Source organism: Lampetra planeri, unplaced genomic scaffold (assembly GCF_965212315.1).
Source record: "Lampetra planeri unplaced genomic scaffold, kcLamPlan1.2.h2 scaffold_1355, whole genome shotgun sequence".
Classification (NCBI taxonomy): Eukaryota; Metazoa; Chordata; class Hyperoartia; order Petromyzontiformes; family Petromyzontidae; genus Lampetra; species Lampetra planeri.
Genome location: NW_027614073.1, coordinates 11,103 through 30,223, shown reverse-complemented (window position 1 = coordinate 30,223; position 19,121 = coordinate 11,103). Strand labels below are relative to the sequence as shown.

Sequence of the window (19,121 nt, the reverse complement as noted above, 5' to 3'; positions counted from 1 at the left end):
AAACGTCCCTCTTCTGGTGATGTGTTCATATACTTCACAACGCCACTGTAATTCATGGTTGTTTGGATCAAATACTAAATACTCAAATACAACTACAAATAGCTAAAAGCTACTTATTTATCTGCACTTCATGTACAATACACAGTTTCACCAGGTTACTGTTATCTGTATTTAATATGCAGGTCAGCAATCCTTTCTTTCGAGGAGTCGAGGAGTGTTGTTTGGCGGTATTTGATTTTCCAAGCAAACACTGGTTCTTTTTAATTTTGCTGATGGAAGAGGAAGTTGTACTTGCAGTCTCTGCTTTTCTGGAGCTGTCTGACTCATAACTGTCTACTGTGACTAAAAACAATGACGCATGCCAGGAAGTGTCAGAGATTCTCCTGGTAGAAGATAAAAATATGGTTTAAAAATATTAGTGGCTGCTGAAAAGAAGTGATGTACAAACTTTGCTGACCTTTCTTGCCTGGTATGCCTGGGAGACCAAAAAATCCTGGATGGCCTTTGGGACCCGCTGGCCCCGGAGCTCCTACGGCTCCTGCTGCTCCAGGTTCTCCAGCAGGCCCTGGTGGACCTGCTGGTCCAGGGGTACCAGGGGCACCGATGGGTGCTGGCTTTTTCAGAAGTTCTTTCATAAACGCTGTTAATTGTTCTACATGGGCAGAGAACAACTCATCAGGTGTCATCTTTGTCCACAGCAGCATCAGCAGCATATGACACATAGAAACTGTGAATGAACTGACCTTCTACAACAGCTGAACAAACCTCCCGAAGCTTCTCATCACTCACTTTAGGACCCTGTGAGTTAATAAATGCACAGTCATACCTCAAATGTCATTATAGGAATAATCTGTCAGGTGTCTGAATGAAGACTGGGGGAAAAAAAAAGGTCAAAAACACCAGGATTCTGCACGTGAAGATCACAGGTAGCAGGTTGACATAGTCACAGGTACTTACTGGTAGACCTCTGGGACCTGGTGATCCAGGGATCCCTGGTTCTCCCTCCAGCCCTCGAGCTCCTGCAGGACCAGCCAAACCTTCATGGCCGGACTGGCCTGGTCTGCCCTCAGGTCCAGTTGCTCCTCTTTGACCCTTCTGTCCTTGCTGACGGTGGACAGTTAAAACACTGACATTTATACCAGTAGCGCTACCTCAGTCACCAGACTCTCGTTAGCTTCTAGGTGCTACAAACATGTCAGGTCATTTGACTTGGATACAGCGGTGAACAAACTTTTTTTTAAAGAGTAATGTTACCTCTCCTTTTAATCCAGTAATACCAGGAGGGCCCTGAAAGACACACGGAACGAGTCCAATGTCAAACTAGTTGAATCTAGTTGAAAGACCCATCTTGGGTTTCAAAAGCCCTCTGAGGCAAACACACACCTGATCCCCTTTAACTCCAGGATCTCCTGCCAGACCTGTGTCCCCCTGGACACAAAACGTTACACTGAGGATGTGCACGTCTACTACTGTATCCGTACATCCGAAATGCACATTGACAGAAGTCTTACCAAACTCCCTTTTGGTCCCATGGGTCCCATAGGTCCCTGGACAGGACATGACAACACATGTAACTCTTAAACATGGTCACTGAAATCTGTGACTTGTCAATAAAAATGGTAAAAAAGAGTTTTGACCAACCTGATCCCCTTTGTATCCGGTGTGACCCTTCATCCCTTTGGCACCGGTGTCACCTTTATCGCCTTTATCACCCTGCAAATAGGTATATCAATGGTTACTTTACCACGTCTTACTTTTCTAAAGTTTCTTACTTCTTGCCTCTGTACAGCATCTTTATCAACAGTAAATGTGGTACATGAGTTAAGGTTTATACGATTTTCATGTTATAACGGTAACGTCTCACCTGGATGCCTGGAGGACCCGCAGGCCCCACAGGTCCTTGTTTTCCTGTTTCACCCTGGAAATTGAATGAACAATGTGCTCAAAATGTCTTAACTGTAATTTACCTCTTTGAACAACAACTACTACTACAAAGTATGATCTCACAGTTGCTCCCTTGTCTCCTGGTTTCCCGTCTTCTCCAGGAGTTCCTGCCTCCCCCTGATGAGTGACGACAGACTGGACTTCAACATCAGAGTAATAAATAAAGACATTCATCCATGAAGGAGGCTACTTACAGATTTTCCTGGAAGTCCGACAGGCCCGATGGGTCCCTCTGCTCCCGTATCTCCCTAAATCCACAGGAGAATTTGTGTTATTTCGGTTTATATGTTGCAGACGTGCATCAGTTATTGATCCGAACCTTTTCACCCGCTGGCCCAACCACCCCCTGTTTGCCTGGAAGCCCCTAAAGACACAAACACAGCAGGTGAAGGAGGGAAGGAACTGTATAAATGTCCTGTACTGATACAAATGATGTGAATTATCCATTTTATTTTCTGCTTCAACACAACATGAACATGACGTCACATAATCTTTCATTACAGTGACTGTTATGACACTGTAAATCACATTATTAGCAAAGTATCTGATCTGCTTCATTATTGTCAATTCTAGTGAATCATCGATAAAATCTAGAAAAAAGATGTGTTCATGTATAAAGTTTCATCAGTAGAGCCTAAATCTCAAACCCACAAAGGGAACAGCAGATCTCTTCAGTCTCTTCTTCAACTTTTACTTCCACAGGTGACTTGACTTTATTGCTCTGGTAATGGTTTTTGAGTTTTGTTTTTACCCTATTTATTTCATTTTCATAAAGAAACAACTTACTGGAATTCCCACAATCCCCCTGATACCACTGGGTCCAGGTGTACCAGACTCTCCCTGTTGAGAAGTTTACAGACACATCATATGTATCATATTCTCTGATGGCTTCAGATAAACAATGGTAACAATGGTGAGAGAACACTCTCTACCATTTTAGAATCGGAAGGACTGTGAAACATTTTCGTTTGCGCTACATGTGTCATAAAACCTTCGCTCACATCAAGACAAACATCAGGATGGAAATCAGTTTCGTAGTGGTTGGAGGAATGCATTTCAGAAATGTACAGATATTAAAGAGGGAAAGTTCTGGAGTCACCTTGGCACCATCGGCTCCTGGGAGCCCATCCAAGCCGTCTTTGCCCGGCTCTCCCTGTAATGTCCCAGCACACAGTCACAGCCGGATCAATGAACTGATTCATCACTGACGCAGCAGAAAAGTTCAGTTGGAATAAGAAGAAAAAAAAAAAACGGAACTGGGCTGATCTTCGCACTTACAGTGTCTCCTTTTTCCCCTGCTGGACCCTGCTCCCCCTGAGGACCCACCGCTCCCTAATCGATGTTAACCACATATGTTGAATGAAATTAATGTCTCAAACCATGTTTGTAAAACACGCTGAGGCGTTGTTGATGTGATGGAAGTCACCTCATCACCCTGAGGCCCCTCCAGACCCTGACGTCCACGGATTCCCTCCACACCCTGAAAACAGGTATTTCTTCCCAATTAGAAGGAGGCTTGTGTTCATCTTTAAAGAGAACCAAACAGAGGAGTGATGGATGCTTACAGGAGCTCCAGGTGGACCGGTTGGTCCTGGGTTGCCATTGAAACCAGGAGGACCCTTAAAATATTGAGAGAGTTCAAATGTTTTTACAAGTAGAAAACAAAAACCATGTGATTTGACTATTTCACTTACTCTGTCACCCTTCTCCCCAGTGGTTCCAGGGAATCCAATGGGCCCCCTTTGCCCCTGCAATTGACCCACATATTAAACATTTTCACACACAAACACGAACACACACACACGCTCTGAAAATAGTTCTTACGTCATCTCCCATCCGACCTGGTGGACCTTGAGCTCCTTCTGGTCCAGGCTCTCCCTGATGGAATGATGAATTGATTTGCAGGAAATGACTGAACTGCTCAAATTGTTTCTGGTGTCAGTCTATTTTCAGACTTTTGACATGTTTCTAAAAATAACGGACTTGGTACAAGCCAACTGTTTCTGAGAATCAAAAGAGTTAAAAGAGTCCCGACGTTCACCCGTTGACAGCTGGGATCGACTCCAGCACGACCACCACCCGTAACCGGAGCAAGTGGGCGATGAGAATGAATGAATGAACGTCAATAAGTCCAGCATTCACCTTCTCTCCAGGTTCGCCATCTTTTCCATTCTCACCAGCCACTCCTTTGTGTCCCTGAGGGAAACAAACCCAAATATGAAATTGTTTGATCCCATCATACATCAATTAGTGCTTCTGTCCAACAAACCAAAAACAGCAGATCAGGACTTTAATGTCTGTCTGCTTCACCTCAACTCAGTCGACAGTACAGTCAAAAGGTTCGAGATCTAAGCGCAGACACCTTGACCGATTTTTGGGCTAAAACACATCTGAGAGTTCCATTAGAGACGGATTTCTCAGCTGGACACTTGCAGAGCTCAGAACCTCCAACAGCCCATTCTACTTCACTCCACCAGGTCGTTTTTGTGTAATCCCACTGACACCCACAAACAAGTTGACCTCAGCTTACCTCATCAAATCTGCAAAAATATTGAATTTTATGCTGGTGAGAATTGTTGAGTTTCCTTTATCAACGTTTCTCACCTTCATCCCTGGAAGCCCAGCAATCCCCTGTGGTCCAGCAGGACAGGCAGCAGGACACTACAGACATACAGAGACTGACGTGAGATGGTGGGTCGAGTGGGCAGAGGCGCCGATTGACGAGACGCTATCTGTCGCAAATCCTGACGTCACGCAGCAGGCAAATATTTGACAGTAAAAACACTCACAGGTTCCCCACTTCCCTCATTACTGGCACCAGGCGGTCCCTGAAACACAGCACAGTCACATCTAAAACATCCAAGGGAGTTTAGATGTTTATAGAAAGAGATTCCCAGGGAGGTCATGGAAGAACAGCAGCATGCACCATCTACTCATGACTTATCATGAAGCTGAAGGAGTTTGTCCGAACAAAGAAGAGAAAAGGAAGGTTTTTTTAGTAGATACTAACTTATCTTTTATACAGAATGAACTCAGGAACTGAGAGTATTTTGTGTTTGAGGCGTTATTCAACCATAAATGATGCTTAAGGATCATTCACACCCAGAGTGGAATGTGACTGTCCACTAACCAGACGCCATCAGTCGTCAGTGAGGTCTGTTTAAGTTGAAAATGATGATAATAACAATGACAATAATGAGGGCGATGTGAAAGTGGTGGCTGGAAGTTTGTGTGAAAACTAGAACCGAACACATAAAGGTTTGATGTGGCTCTTACCACTGGTCCAGGAGGACCAGGTGGACCTGGAAGCCCTGGAGCTCCTGAGTCTCCTCTGGGTCCAGGTGGACCCTGCAAGGGAATATCAGAACAGCTGATATCAAAGACATAAAACAAATCATTTAGCAGTTTATATTAGATCATAACCTTTAACTTATTTAATTTTATTACATGTTTTTTTTTACTTTTTACTCTGAATTCAGTCAGTCTTGTCAGACCTAATTTGTATGAAAAGCATTTGTGTATCCTGTAAAACTGTGTTATATTGTATGAGGTTGTCGTATGTTCTCTTTTTTAGTGTTTGGTGTTAACTAGCTGTAATAATAATGCTGTATGTGACGTGTGCGCATATCAACATAGAAAACATCAAATTCAGATCTAAAATTGTTCCCTGTAAACAGAACTCTGACCTCAGGTCCAATATTCCCTTCATCTCCTGGGATTCCTGGTTTCCCTGGTGCACCCTGTTAAAAAACAGACACAGCAGCATCTTCACTGCTCAGACAATGGTCGAGTGACGTTGAGGAGTTTTTCAGAGAAACACTGATGGTGTAGACACATACAGCAGGTCCTTCACTTGCTGGGCCCTGTGAAGACACAACAAGACGTGTGTGGATTTTTGTTTCTTCAATCTGGGGTGAAACGTGTTTTGAAACTCTGAAAATAAATGCGTCCACTCACAGCAGGACCAGGTGGACCGGGAAAGCCAGGAAGTCCCTGTGATTGACGAGTTGAAGGGACAAATGAGTCGTATTGTCTCTGTGTGCACAAAATAAGCTGCACAAAGAACAAATGAGAGTGGAATCGAAATGGTTACTCACTCTCTCGCCCACAGGTCCTCTGGGACCCATCGGACCAGGGATACCCTGCAGACAAAAACAGACAATCAATTCAGCTTTGACACGTTCGCTGATCATTCACACACACACACACACACACACACACACACACTACAGGCAGACAGCAGAAAGAGTGTGTTTCCTACAGCAGATCCTGTCTGGCCAGGTAGACCTCTCTGACCAGGAAGACCGATCTCGCCCTGTTCCCCTTTGTTGCCCTGGGAAACACAACAAAGTAGGTTACTCTTGTGTCTCCCATCAACTCCTGTACATAGTCTAGAACGGGAAGAAATAAATAGGTTGGAAGGATACACAGGAGCCCAGAGGCCGTCTGAGGCAAGTTTATAAACACCTAATGAGATAGACATTTCTTTAAGGTAGTTTCAGCCACATGACTGTATGAGATAAAGGAACAATAAAATAAGATCGTCCTTAATTTCACCCACAGCGGAGAAATGTACAGTGCTGGAGCAGCAAAGTTACATCAGTAAGAAGAAACCATAAAGTATCCTAGAAAAAAAGCTAGATAATAGCTAAGTGTGTGTGTGTGTGTGTGTGTGTGTGTGTGTGCACGTGTGTAAACATGTAATAAACCATAAATACTGGGATATTAACTGTAGTCCTGGATTCCATTGGTAGAGAGGATAATTCCCCTGAACTGACTGTGTACATTTTGTAAGTATCTGTACAAACAAAAGACTATAAAACTGAACACAGGGAAAAGAAGAAACAAATTATACAATAAGAACTGGTGAGTCTAAGTTGCTCCACACAGGCACAACATGAACCACAAACAGCACAATTACAGCTCTGGACCACTGGGACAAAAACATTTCCTCCTCCCTCCTCCCACTGCTAATTGTGTGTGTATTTGTGTTTGTTTAGAAGACAGAGGAAAGCGTTCCCCTCAGCTCCCTTGAGGGACACAGCGAATAATGTCATGTAAGTATGTAAATTAAGTAAGTACACAAGGCACATGCTTTGTAGTCAGCGTAGTATTTCAAGTTGATTTCTCCCTGTGACAAACGTGTTCACTAACTTGTGTTCACAATGTCGCAGCTTTCAGTCTTTTCGCAGACGCCACAGACTTAATTCTCAGAGGTAAAAGAACGTTTGTCCTTTGGTGTCACATGACAACAAACAATCCCATCCTATTGTAAGAATATGATTGATCATTTCATACTCACAGGAGCACCCGGTGTGCCAGAGGGCCCTGGAAGACCCTGCAGAGAAGACAAAAAGCAACTGTCAAGGACGGGGTTATTTGCTCACAATTCCTGGAGAGGTCTGCCGTTGAGATGCAAACACCTACATCTCTTCCGTCTCTGCCGTTTTCTCCTGGGGGCCCACGGGGACCCTCAGGGCCAGGGGCTCCTGGGGGGCCTTGGACTGACCTGTCAGGCTGAGTGAAGCGACAGTCAGTGAATGGGACCAACCAAACTTTACTGATAATGTAGCAGCACGTCTACACACCGCAGGAGGTTTTTAGCACATTGTTTGGACCACAGGCCTTATTAGACTGCTGCCAGGGCCGTTTTACAACTCTGAGTAAAAGTACTTCAACTACTGGCCTCGTGGGATGACATTCTCTTTCAAAATGAAATGAATGCATCACGTTGCCCTAATGACCACAGGAGATTCGGAGTCTCTTCATCAGTATTTTCCTTTATGTCACAATCAAGGCTTTGGTGCCGATATTACATCAGCATGTGAGTCTACATGACATATTCCCTTCAGCCTACAAAGTTTTGGATGTGCTTTGAAATTTTACACTGGAAACCCGACCACCAGGAGGCGATTGAGATGTCTGGGTGTCACTTTTAATAAGCCCCCAAAGGAGCTGATAGAGATGAGTTAGGGTCCATTTCTTAAAAAAATTGATCCCTCTAGCAAGTACACACATCTGTTTACATCACATTTTAATACGTTTTATAATATTTTTTGTCTACCATGACGTTGTGACTATCTCCTCCAATGGAAAACTTCTAACAAAGCCACCACCATGAATGAGATTGTAGAACAAAGCAATGAGGCATTAGGCAACCAAAGCACTGAAGTAGATTATTGGCTACGAATCACAAAAGCAAAAAGAGAGTAGAAAGATAAATACCTCAGCATTGGCATACATCTGAAGAGGCAAGAGAAATCAGATAAAAGGAGAGTTAGTGGAAGTTGTCACACCACCTTTTACCAAAAGTGTCAGCAGAAGCGCACTGGTTCGTCATACTAGTGAGCATCATGCTGCTATTTGAATACACAGCCCACAACGCCTCCATGTACAGAACCACCTCCCAGCTGCAGACGATGACGGCTGAAATCAGAGCCTGAGCAAAGCAGGGCAGGAAGTATTTCTGTCTACGGCGGCTAAAAGCGTTGGGATCATGATGGCCGTGACTGAATGCAAACAATCGGTAGCCGATGACAATTCATTGCACTGCAGCTTTTACACATAAAAGAGACGTGAGGCGGCACAGAGACATCTTCATTACCAGCTACAAGTGTTTCTCTGAGGCAGAAAAGCCATTTGCTGTGCTAAAACCGTCCTAAATGGGACAAAATGATTCATCATGAAAGCCACGCACCTTCCACAGTGTGTGGATGTGTCCGTGCTCTTCACAGAAACATCCAGATGTTCTGTTTTAGTTCACGTATGTTTATCACTGTTCACCACCCGTCACATAGGGGGTTTGAATTATCTTGAGGAGGTGTTTGGCTACTGTCGACCTGCTGTTGGACCTTTATCGTCTTTTGCTACTCACTCCTCATACCACGTACTGATACCATGAACTGGACTTAAATAGTTCAAAGTCCGTGCACCGTCAAATGAATTTGAAGCTGTTGTTTTACTTCCTGGAGGTTCACATCCAACATAATCCCAAATACAGTATATATTTCATTTTAAATTAATAACAAAACAGTAATTTCTTGTATATATATTCCCCTCTTTGTTCACTCTATTTCACATACAGAAATAATTTGATAATTTGTCTGTTGCAGCGGATTAGTAACACAGCGTGTAACCGTCACTGACAACTTCTCTGCACCGCTTCTATTCGACATAATGACCCGTGTACTGGTACTGGTACCCGTGATACTGGTTCACCAGCAGCGAAAGCTGTGACACTGTTCAGGCGGAATGTTTAATTGCATAATAACCACAGAGTATTTCCCATACTGTACCGGACGTGTTTCTGACGTCAAGCTTTGAATTATTTAATGCCCATCTCCTTTATTGAATTTGCTGGTTAGAGGACTGATGTTTAAATTTAGTCCCTTTAAAATGCGGTTTAACACAGCCAATGACATCACGTCTGCCCACCCAAACAGATCGGCCCCCCATTTTAGAGTTATAATCTGCTGCTCCATACAACAACAACAACAACAACAACAAAAAACACACACAATATATTTGACTGATGAAATGTTGTGGATGAGCTACAACCTAGGGATGCACTCAAGGAAATTGCTTTTGCACAGGTTTGCTTCCAGCTCTGCCACTCTATCTCAGTTTTGCTGCTTTGTTTCCTCTCAGCATGAGTGAAACCACAAACCGCCGCAGATGCTGAGCAGATCTGAAGCCTTGTTACTGTACCTCGGTGGCAGGCAGCTCACTGCAGCTCTCTCTCTGGGCTCTCTTTGGGTCGCAGTGAATCAACATCCACTGCAGCTCAAACTAGAAAAGAGTTTGTACTGTTACTGCACATACGTTGTAAAAGATTCATTTACACAGAAATGAAGCACAGAAGAAACGTGCTCCATCATGGTGCAGATATTTCTTTGTACTTTTTTTCTTCACTGTGTGCACTAGAGCTTTTCTACAGAAGAGTATTAGGGCCATGTAGGAGAGAAATATTTGAGAGTGGATTTTTTTTTTCATTGTGCACTTCGAGAAAAATGTCAAAATTTTGGGAATAATTCTCGGAATTTTGACTTTATTCTCAACATTTCTCGACTTTATTCACAAAATCATATTTGACTTTTCTCTCATAGTGCACCATGTCAAATCCTTTTCTCCTACATGGCCCTAATACTCGTCGGCACTTTTCCACTGCAGGTTTTCTTTCAGAGATTATATTTCCACGCTGGAATCCAGCTGAGCAGCTTTGCTGGTGAGAAGTGAACATTAGATGCAGTGAGCGTCCTTTCTTACCACCACAGAGGCCTCGGGATCCGCATCCAGCCTGCCAATGAGCGTGTCTCCCTCTGTGTTGATGGGGCCTTTGCCCTTGATGGGTTTCCAGTCCACCGGCTTGCAGTCCACATACAAAGTGACCTGGTCGTACTCCACGCCGATCATCACCTTGTGCCACTTGGTGTTGAAGAGGACAGACAGGCCGGGGAAGGTGACAGTCTGCAAGGTGCCGTCAGCGCCCATGAGGAAGTACTCCAGGGACTGTTGATCGCCGTTCAGCCTCATCCCAGCTTGCTTCTGTCCGTCTTCATCGACGATTTGCCAGACGTTCCACACCTTGTTGACTGTGTTCTTGATCATACGGAAGGTCACCATGAACGAGTACTCATCAGGGAACCCACGGGGAAAGTTTAACCTGAGAGGCGTGACAGGAAAGGAGGTTCAAAACAGACGTAGCGTGTTTTCAAGTGAGTTTAAGCTCGTCAACGTCAAATGGATTTTAAACAGTGAAAGGAAACTTTGAAAAAATGTTCTAACTCTTCTATGGCATGAAATAGCCAATATCCTCAACTCAAACTAAATATAACTTCAAACACTCATCACCATCAATGTTGTGAAACAAATATAGATCGTCAGACGTATTATATCTTTCAACAGGCTGCGTAACATTCTGTCCAAAGTCTGTCTGAGCTTTTAACAAGCCAGATTCTCAGTAGGTGGTGCGTTCATTGATGGGCGCTGCAGCCGGACTTTTACCATCTTGTAAATGATGAAGGAAAGGCAATAAAAAGAGTTTCCTGTTACCCAATAAAACAAATGAAGACCACTCTCCAGATTTGCCGAAGGCGACAAAGTCTGAAGCATGTGCTACTTTTGCCCTGCAGAGGATAGGACGGAGCACAGCCGAAGCTCGCCGGCTCCGACCGACTTCAAAGTGCAGTCTGTGTCACAGGACCCGTCGGGGCAATAAACACGTATTTGCATTCAGGGTGACAGGGCCGAGTGGAGGAGCTGCAGCACGCCAGCGATGTTACATAACAGCTTTTGAGAGCGTTAGCCGACTAGGAAGATCAGTCAAAGCAGAGGAGAGCAAGCTCCGGGGCAAAACACTGAAACATCTTTGTTAAGACCTTTGTTAAAACATGTGACGTATTTGTAGAAATGGAAACGTAATCATCATGAATATACCAATTTATGTCATTTGCAATTTCAATTGCTGACAGTTCAACCAACTGTTTGACACATGAATGCATTTGTGTAAATCAATGAACCATTTAAAGGGAAACTTCACCAATTTTAGCTTGCCATGAGGGATAATTTACCTTAAAACAGGGGTTTGTTTAAGTTATCAGCTACGATATGTAACCATTGTAAACGGTATACACAGGCCGGGATTCACAAACGCTAAAACTACCTGGGATGTTAAACTGACTCAAGCTGTCCCAAGTGACCCACCTGGTAAAGAGGACAGATCATGGTCTGGTTTCTATGGACGTATGTGTCATGTAAGTGGTGCAAAACCAGAGGAATACAAACATCTGAGGTAAAAGAAGAATCACTTACACGCTCCAGACAGAATAAAACGCTGGACCACATTGGCCTCCATTATTCTTTGTGACAGTCCATGAAACATATACACAGAAGAGAATTTCTTGTTCACGTCAGGAGCTCAGCTGACTCAGTAAAGGCTCACATATCACTGATGCTCCACGGCTCCCACGACAAGCTAAGACCAGACCATGTTGCTAAAGCTAACCTTTAATCAAAGCTGGAGAAAATCCTCACAGGAAGCAATGCTGTCAGCACCCGTTATTTTACTTTTGTTCTACGCTCTTTATGGAGCCCATACAAGATAAATCATTACTCAGAAGACGCGGGTGATAAACGTCTCCTCAGATCTCTTGTAGCAACTGATGCATTAAAACAAATTCTTTCGTGGTCTAAAAGATGCCAAATATGTTCAGACACGTTTCCTTAACAAAGTATGTAGCGCTTGCCGCGCAGTAACATCTGTGCCTGACCTGTAATAATGCAACACCTGCATCAAGGAGCCCACTTGCTGCTCTCTGACATGTGTGTCTTCAACTGCTCTTTACAAACCCTTTACTGTACTTACATAGTTGGAATTTGGAAGTTCGCCTCCTTGTCGAGACGGTAGGCCACCTGGAGGGGGGGTGGAACCTTCTACCTTCCTCACTCCTTTCAGGGAGATGACATCCAGCTGGAACTGGGTTATCAAATCAAAACCTACAAGGACAGTGGCTCTGTTGATATTATTTTAACAGTAGGTAACAGGCGGTAGCAATTTATTGACTGGAACGGTTTTGGCATTACATTTTGTTAATGGTAACCACTAGTATAAGTAAAAGCATGAACTGTTTCAGTATTTATAAGAAGCAATGGGCAGCATTTTCCAGTTTGACAGAAAAATGTAACATATTGTGCATTACAGCAATCAACACAAATGTATAACTTCACCATATCTGAGCAAATATAAATATCTATAAATCTATAAATACTGAGTCTGATGAAACTATCAAAAATGTTAACGTCCTTTAATCAGGTTAAATAAAGGCATCAGAATCTCATTTTATTTGTTTGACCCATCAGACACTAGCCGTGTTGCTCAGTGGATGGAACATTTTACAATGACACCGTTCACTTTGTGTCAAAGGAAATCATTGGATAAAAATGAGGAGTTAGTCCCGTGGGGAAACCAACGGTTTCTTGATTGTTTTACTTTGTCAAACCTCAGTGCTGAATGTGTGCAGATGTGTTGGCAGACTGTTTCTAGTCAGTCAGCAGTCGCGATGCAGTTAAACTCTTGCTGAGTTTCAATTCTTCCAACTAAAAATCAGTAAATCAAAAGTGGAACATTTGGCTCCTTGGAATCTGTCTTGACGAATGGCATGACCCCCATTTTCAGCTAAATTTATCACCTTCCCTTGGATGGTCTATTTTCTCTTCTAAGCATTTCAAGGTAGAGGTTTGCAGTTGAAAAACGCTGCTTCCACTTTTGAAAACTACATCTTCCGGTACCCCATCATGACCAAAGAGTGTTTCACCTGGAAGGTCGTCTTGTCCGCTTCGAATCGGGGGGCAGACGGAGTCACCATCCAGTCGGTTAAGGTCAAGTTCTGATTGGAAAAAACAAAAAAAAAGCCCAAAATGTGACAAACACAACACATTACAGCTATGTTTTGTTCAGTTGGTATATGCCAGGAGATAGATACAAGAGAAAAGTACCATCTTTAATGGCTTCCCAATGCACATGGGCGTTCTCTTACAACCACACTCACGACTCCTGCCCTCCTAAGTCAATATATTGTTGGAGCTTTATGATGCAGGAACCTTTGATCCAAATATGTCAACACAAATTGCAGCGCATTGTTGATGAATGTTAGTGTGGACTCAGAGTCAGTTTGGCAGGTGTGAGACTCCCCCTAGCTCTATGTCTGTGATTGATAGAGATGACGTTTTCCTTCAGTGATACCTGTATTTATCACAATGCCCTTGATTCAGGCTTTTATTAACTGTTGCCCTCACTTAAAAAAAAAAGGAAATATAGAATATACGCTGGCTTTTAATACTGCGTGGCTCAACTGAAAAGAAGCCTCTGGAAAAACTTCTTGAAAGAAGCATGGTGACAGCCAGAGGGGCTCCCCAGTCAATAACCTGAGTCAGCTCATTCACAACACCACACATCTGGAAGCCGTTCACAGATCCCGCATAATTGCTGAGAAATGAGATAAAGTGGTGAGACGGTATTTATAATGTCGTATTTACCACCACTAAATGAACATCTGACTGTGCATGTGGGCCTCAAGTTGTTAAGGTTACTGCCTGCCGTGGCATTACGCTCCAAACCCTCGTCATTAGTGCAATGAGCAAGAGATGAACCACAAATGAGGAGTCACGTGCCTCCACGCGTGCTTTGTGACAGTGATGCAATTTTTTAAAAAAGCTGCACACCTAGTGCATGTTCATGGTGTTGTGCTGCCGATGTGCAGACAATGGGGCAATGTGTGATTATCAGAGGGAACAGACATTAGGTGGCACTCAAGGATCTTCTGATGTGTCAGTGATTGCGTATTGCATTGTGGGTGACTTACGTCCATGTGCTGGAGATACCAGGAGGGACAGCAGGGTCATGCAGACACTGGAGAAGGCCGACACCGATAGATGACATCGGAACATTCTGTTCAAAGGTGATGGAGAGCGTCAGTTTTCTGTCAGGAATATCGATTCTCTTTGACCGACATTGATTCAACATGGTGAAATTCACTCAGTAGAAATGGAGATGATTACAATCAATGGTAAAATCATTCGGAAGTCATAACGTAGTGATCAGGATTTATCAAATGTAGAACATGTACAATGTGGGAACCAATAACACTAGATTAGCAGCCTAGCTCACCTGCTTACTGCTGCTACTGTAGCTGTAAACTAAGGCCAATCTCGATAAAAGATATGAGAGTCGGTGTTTAACGCCACATCCCTGGCTCGTGGAGGTCTCCACAATCGGCCTGGGGTCTTTATCCCTTTGACCTTTTAAACTAGCCAGGCCCGTCATTCCCGGGTTCCACGCGATAAGGACTATTTACTGACTGGGCCAAGTACCAGTGCATCTGCAGTGTCACTGATGGAAGGTACTACTGGCAATGGGTGCACCGGGGGGGTGGGTAGGGGTTTCGGCTCGACAGACCACTTTCTGCTTTCACCTGCTTTTCATACACAAGTGGGTCTTTTGGCTCTAGACATTCCTCTCAACAGGGCGTGTCTGGGTCAATTTGACATGGTGCAATGGCTCTCACACTTGTGCACTACATCACAATGACAATAGATATATACACACAGACACACAACATGACTCTACTAGCCTTTGACAAATACAAAATATATTTACTGCCCATATCATCATCTGTATGCTTACGTTTCGATACAACAGCGTATCATCAACAAAGTTTTCCAGGGTGATCTTACACAACGGTGTGTGTCATTTCCATTGGGTTTTGACATCCACCAAGCAATCCCAGATCCATCAAACCACATGAGTGACAGTTCAGGGATTCCTTTCCAGAGGCAAAGGTTATAACCTGTCAACCTGACAGAGATGGTGGAGGTGGTGATGAGGGTGTGACCTTTTTTCTCAGTCTGTGAACTGTCTTACAAATGTACCTGCTGTGTGTGTGTGTGTGTGTGTACTGTCAGAGGAGTGACTAATGGCTTAGTCAGCAAGGTCTCTTCAGAGCAGGATTTAACGTTTTGCCCTTGAAGTTAAAGGAGCATCTTCAGAGCTCCAGAGGGACTCGCTGGCATTCCTTTTATGCCAGTCCATCTTGTCTGTCGCCGCTGCCTCTCCACACAAACGATAGAATGCGATCTGAAGGAAGCTTTCAATGTTGGACATTGTTGGAGGAGAATGTTTTGCTGACGGGGGAAAATCAACACCATCACCTGATGCTAAAATTCAAGGCTACAAACAAGAAAATTGTTAGTTGCACCTACCAAAGGTTGAGAGAAGAGATAAGAGCTCCTGTTAGTATTCATTGTAGCTCTATTGGAGGAGGGCAAGTTGTTAATAATATTTGAATCATTTAGAGATCAACGCACTTTATAACTTTACACACAAACATTCAAGCAGAATGAAGCATTTGCAGCTGTCATAGGACAAAACCGATCATATTCCACATATATCTCTTCCTTTTGAGCCAATTTGTTATTTCCTCTCCTCTCTTTAATTCACTTTGGTAATAGTTGATGGATGTTTTCTTGGCCTGTCTTACCGTCATACTTCACTCCTTCTTGCCATTGTGTTTGTCCTCATAAGAATGAGTGAGTTGCCAGTGAGTTGAGTTAGAAGTGATGGTTTCACAGAGCATGTGGACAAAGATATTGAGAAATACAGTATGTCTGGATATCTCTTGCAGATGAAGATGAAGGATAGGCATTCCGGCTCTTTCAGTGCTGAATTACTAAAATCATTATTATTATTACAATTATTTTAAAAGAAAACTTTCTATGACATCATTCTGTCTATAAAATGTATGGTATATCACACTCAGTAATTACTGAGTTATAAAACAATAAAACTGAAAATGAAGAAGTGGATGCTGCCGTCATTGAACACATACCTAAAACGTATCACTATGGACATCAAAAGACGGACGGCTGCTGCTGATGGACTCTGACAGAAATTCATTTACCTTGACAAACCAGCGTGGAAGGCCATGTTTCACTCCCCTCGGTGATGGGAGACAGACCGGCTTGGCGGAGAAGCTCAGGGCGAGATTGAGGAGGAGCAGAAGGAGTCACAAGTGTAAAAATCCCCCCTGAAGTCAGCTCTACCTGCACATGTTGAGGAGTGACTAAGAGAAGTGGTGCAGGGGATGTTCAAACGTTTTCTGTGGACAAATAAAAGTTTGCTCTATGGCTTCTCATTGGCCAGGTCGCTTGAGGAGGTGGCGCCAACGTTTTTATTACCAACACTTAAAACGAAGCTGAAACCTCAGTGTGTAAGCCTCACTTTTTTTTTTCTCTCAGGTGCCTCCTAATGACATGTGCTGTCTGTATGTAATCGCCCAAATAATCATCGTCATGCTAGAGAAGAACAGACAGCCGGTGATGAATATGTGCAATTCATAATCATGTGCACTCATCAACTTAGAAGAAGAATGCGTGTCAGTGCTCGGTGTTCACACGAGCACCTTGTTATTAACTCTACAGCCCCAGCAGACATGCTGTTTATGAATCCTGTGTGTTATGCAACTGCATCGGGTCGTCGTTGCACATTTGAAGATCCCACAGACAAACTTTGCTCAGATTTGTCTAAAACACTACAGTACTTGAGTGTATTTGTTATTAACTTGTACTGACATTCTTGCATTTAAATATTGCAGTGACAATCTTGCAGCTAAACAAAGATTTGTTAACTTCTTCTGGGACAAACACGTCATAGTGGGGACATCAAGGACGTCTTTGCGTGTCGACTTGCTACCACTGAGCTACGGTCATTTTAGTTTTAAAAGCGTGAATGTTCTGCAGGTTTGTGTTTGTAACACCTGCTTCACAGGAAAGGTAATTCTGATCTGAAGAATTTATAACCACTGTTGTCCAGGGGCTTAAAGACCACTTATATTTACAAGGATGCATGCCACAGCATAGAAGTTTCTTCAATATAAGACCTGCTTCCTGTGAGAAAATCCTGAATTATTGATCCCTTTACAGACTATGTGATATTGCATATTGATTAATATAACAATAACAACAATATAACATAACAATAATTAATACATCAAGGCTATGGCATTGAGGACAGAATAACACATTATGTCATGCTAGTTATGTATGTTTTAAATGTATACATTTTGCTTAAATCTTTCAATAATGTCTGATGATGGCACAGATGTATTGACGTGTATGTTTTTATTTCGATTTTATTTGTTGCCGATCAGGATACGTTATTAGACAGCGGTGTCTGTTTATATCAGGCGAAGGTATGTGTGGTCATTATTACAGCGTACAACATAAACCATGGACGTCCATTCATTTATACTCGGCAACAACAGAACTGTAAAGGTCAAGATGATGTATTTGTTTTCGTATCACAAAATGTGAATAGATTGTTGCTGTCGTGCTCTGAGATATCTGTGAGGACGTGTAACACGGCGACTGGGCCGCCACAGAGATCTGGCACAGAGATCATGTGTCTAGCCTGGATAATTGAGAGCTTGTGTTCTCAGTGAGGGAGCAGTCGCAGACTGTGCTGTCACAGAGAAGAACAGAGCAATTTATGATTATTCATCCGCATCGTCGACCCCATGACCAGCTCACTGGTGACCAATGCCCTCGGGTTAGAACGCAGCTTGAGCACAGTTTCTAGCCTTTGTTCACTAAACCTTTGTAGATTTGGAGTTTATTACATCAAAGTTTAGCCAGATATAAGATCTTGCCAGTGTGCACTAACTGTGTTTTAACACACCATTATATCATGAACTGATCATTTACTACTGCTGTGGTGAAAAAGTAACACTACTGTTACACATACTGTGATTCATTAGGTCTATTGTAAATGCTAACCACCAAATTTCAGGTTACATCAGAAAACAAACACAACCTTTTGCTTTATTAAACACAAAAGTGACTTGTGATCTCTGTCCGTTCTCGTCCTACTTTGTTAAATATGAGCCCTATGGACATCATCGAGTTCTCATACAGATTTGGGTCGATATGAGACGGGTCTCAAAAATATGAGGACTCATGAGTGTAATTTAAACCTCCATGACCTCAACTATAATGTGGACACACAGTGAACGCAGACCTCGACGTTTCAGTATCAGTAGATCCAAGTGATCTTCTCTGGGTAGAAACCTTTCTGATTGTCTTATATTCTTTGGGAAAAAGTTTTTCTCTTTCTCTACTCTCTTTCTGCCTGCTTTTTTTTCAGATTGCATGGTCACGTGGGCTCTGCCAACCTTCTGAAAAAAAAAAGAATAAATCAATAGCACTCCTCTCTTAATCAAGAGTGCTTGGAGCTTATGGCAGAACGCCACAAGAGAAAGCAGCAATTGACTTTGACTTGTTTTTTTTTTTTTTTTTTGAGGGGGAAGGTGAGTCTGGGAACAGAAGGGGAAAACATCCCTCCTGCGATCAGAGCCACACAGGTCGGACAGAAGAAAATCATATTCTGCTGCTGTCAACAGTCAAACAGCTTAACACGCAGTTACAACGACGGTTTATGGACATTTGAGAACATTTGTTGACAAGTGATTAGTCTGAGATATTCAACCAGGACCAACAGGATTTTAATACAAGGACCTGGCTGCAGTGGACATGGGACATGATCCTTTAGATCCCTTTGGCCATGTAACACTAATTATTTGATCTATGAAGTGTATTTAGTTGCGATATATGAGAACTACCATCGACCT

General features: G+C 43.1%; 1 protein-coding gene across 1 annotated transcript; it reads right to left on the bottom strand.

The window, feature by feature from the left end:
- Window positions 1-448: 448 nt before the first annotated feature.
- On the bottom strand, window positions 449-14,343 carry LOC144739184 (uncharacterized; the record flags this gene model as incomplete). Its single annotated transcript, XM_078622158.1, is given in 29 exon segments — window positions 449-652; window positions 744-798; window positions 958-1,104; window positions 1,512-1,547; window positions 1,642-1,713; window positions 1,865-1,918; window positions 2,139-2,192; window positions 2,264-2,308; window positions 3,044-3,097; window positions 3,223-3,276; window positions 3,510-3,563; window positions 3,639-3,692; window positions 3,786-3,822; window positions 3,986-4,140; window positions 4,549-4,605; window positions 4,734-4,772; window positions 5,221-5,292; window positions 5,631-5,684; window positions 5,902-5,937; window positions 6,042-6,086; window positions 6,206-6,277; window positions 7,247-7,282; window positions 7,372-7,461; window positions 9,652-9,732; window positions 10,210-10,606; window positions 12,308-12,363; window positions 12,365-12,438; window positions 13,257-13,328; window positions 14,304-14,343. Coding segments are annotated over 29 exon segments (2,296 nt in total), but the record flags the coding sequence as incomplete, so codon positions are not given.
- Window positions 14,344-19,121: the final 4,778 nt, after the last annotated feature.